General features: G+C 40.7%; 3 protein-coding genes across 3 annotated transcripts in view; 1 reads left to right on the forward strand and 2 right to left on the reverse strand.

Moving 5' to 3' along the window:
• LOC116701505 (excitatory amino acid transporter 3-like) overlaps positions 1-999 on the reverse strand; it is a 5,026-nt gene extending 4,027 nt beyond the window's left edge. The window contains exon 1 of the mRNA XM_032535242.1: positions 923-999. Within this exon, the coding sequence (XP_032391133.1) occupies positions 923-999 (77 nt within the window). The remainder of the gene's footprint in view (positions 1-922) is intronic.
• Positions 1-1,122, forward strand: part of LOC116702666 (endonuclease V) — a 103,199-nt gene that overhangs the window by 5,792 nt on the left and 96,285 nt on the right. The window lies entirely within an intron of this gene.
• LOC116701513 (excitatory amino acid transporter 3) overlaps positions 1,092-1,122 on the reverse strand; it is a 2,906-nt gene continuing 2,875 nt past the window's right edge. Inside the window, exon 5 of the mRNA XM_032535254.1 lies at positions 1,092-1,098. Within this exon, the coding sequence (XP_032391145.1) occupies positions 1,092-1,098 (7 nt within the window). The remainder of the gene's footprint in view (positions 1,099-1,122) is intronic.

Raw genomic sequence — 1,122 nt, forward strand, 5'->3', positions numbered from 1 at the left:
CACAGGGGAAGGTAAACAGGCAAAAATATCACGGGGAAGTCTTACTGGAGCTGGAACAAAAGGAGAGGTGACGACACGCTGGAGAACAAAAGGATCTAACAAGAGGCAAAGGAAACACGTGTTAAAGTACATGAGGTTATGAGGTAATAAAGAGAACACAGCCATGAGCCAACAGGTGACTCACATTAGGGTAGTGGGGGCTGGACCATCATACAAACAAAGTAAAACAAGACGAACAAGACAGGACAAGACAGGAAGTTACTAACTCAAAATAAAGCAAAGCATAACGAACAAGACACACAGGGGAAAACATAAGCAAACAATCTATGAGCACCAGACTAGAAGTAGAAACCGGGAACAAAAACCCGGAGCTAGCCAAATCGAAAATAACCCCAAACCAAAACCCCAACCACAACAAACACATCCTGGCAGGAAACAATGCTATGTTGATAAATTAATTGTACTCCAAATAGTAACTAGACAATTCACAAATATCCAACAGAACATTAACTAAACTGCTATGTATAATTAATACACTAAATTGGAAATTAGAATTAGTAAAATACATTTTTAACTCTGTTACATAAGTTTTGATTTATTTTTATATACAAAAAAAACAAAAATGGTGAACAGGTGGTCGCCCAAGGGGGCAAACCGAGGCCACGAAACTGTGGCCAATTGACTCAATCTATTACTGTGGAGCCCTATGACGGACATGCAGACGTAATGAAGGACATCTGGCGGAATTTCTGGCCGCACCGGAACTATCCCAGAAGTAATACGTCGTTGATAGAGACTAACTTACAGCCAATTTACAGTTACATTTGTCTCAGGTTTTAATGGAGCAACCCAATTTGGTAAACCACTTGGTATGTCAGGACATACATTTTTAATCAATTTCTTAACCGCTGATTAAACTTACAGGAGCCATTCTACAGCCACCAGAGTGGAGGCTTCCTTTGCAGGTATACCAACCGCCGCCAACACAATAAGAGTCATTGCTGTCATTAAGGCAGGAGAAACCCCCTGATAACAGCCATGGGGCTACATCTCGTAAAGATGACAGAATGGGAAAACTATTGCTGCTTGGATTAAAGTCTGAAACGCAAAATGAGTGCAAAA

This window comes from Etheostoma spectabile, chromosome 2 (genome assembly GCF_008692095.1).
Source record: "Etheostoma spectabile isolate EspeVRDwgs_2016 chromosome 2, UIUC_Espe_1.0, whole genome shotgun sequence".
Classification (NCBI taxonomy): Eukaryota; Metazoa; Chordata; class Actinopteri; order Perciformes; family Percidae; genus Etheostoma; species Etheostoma spectabile.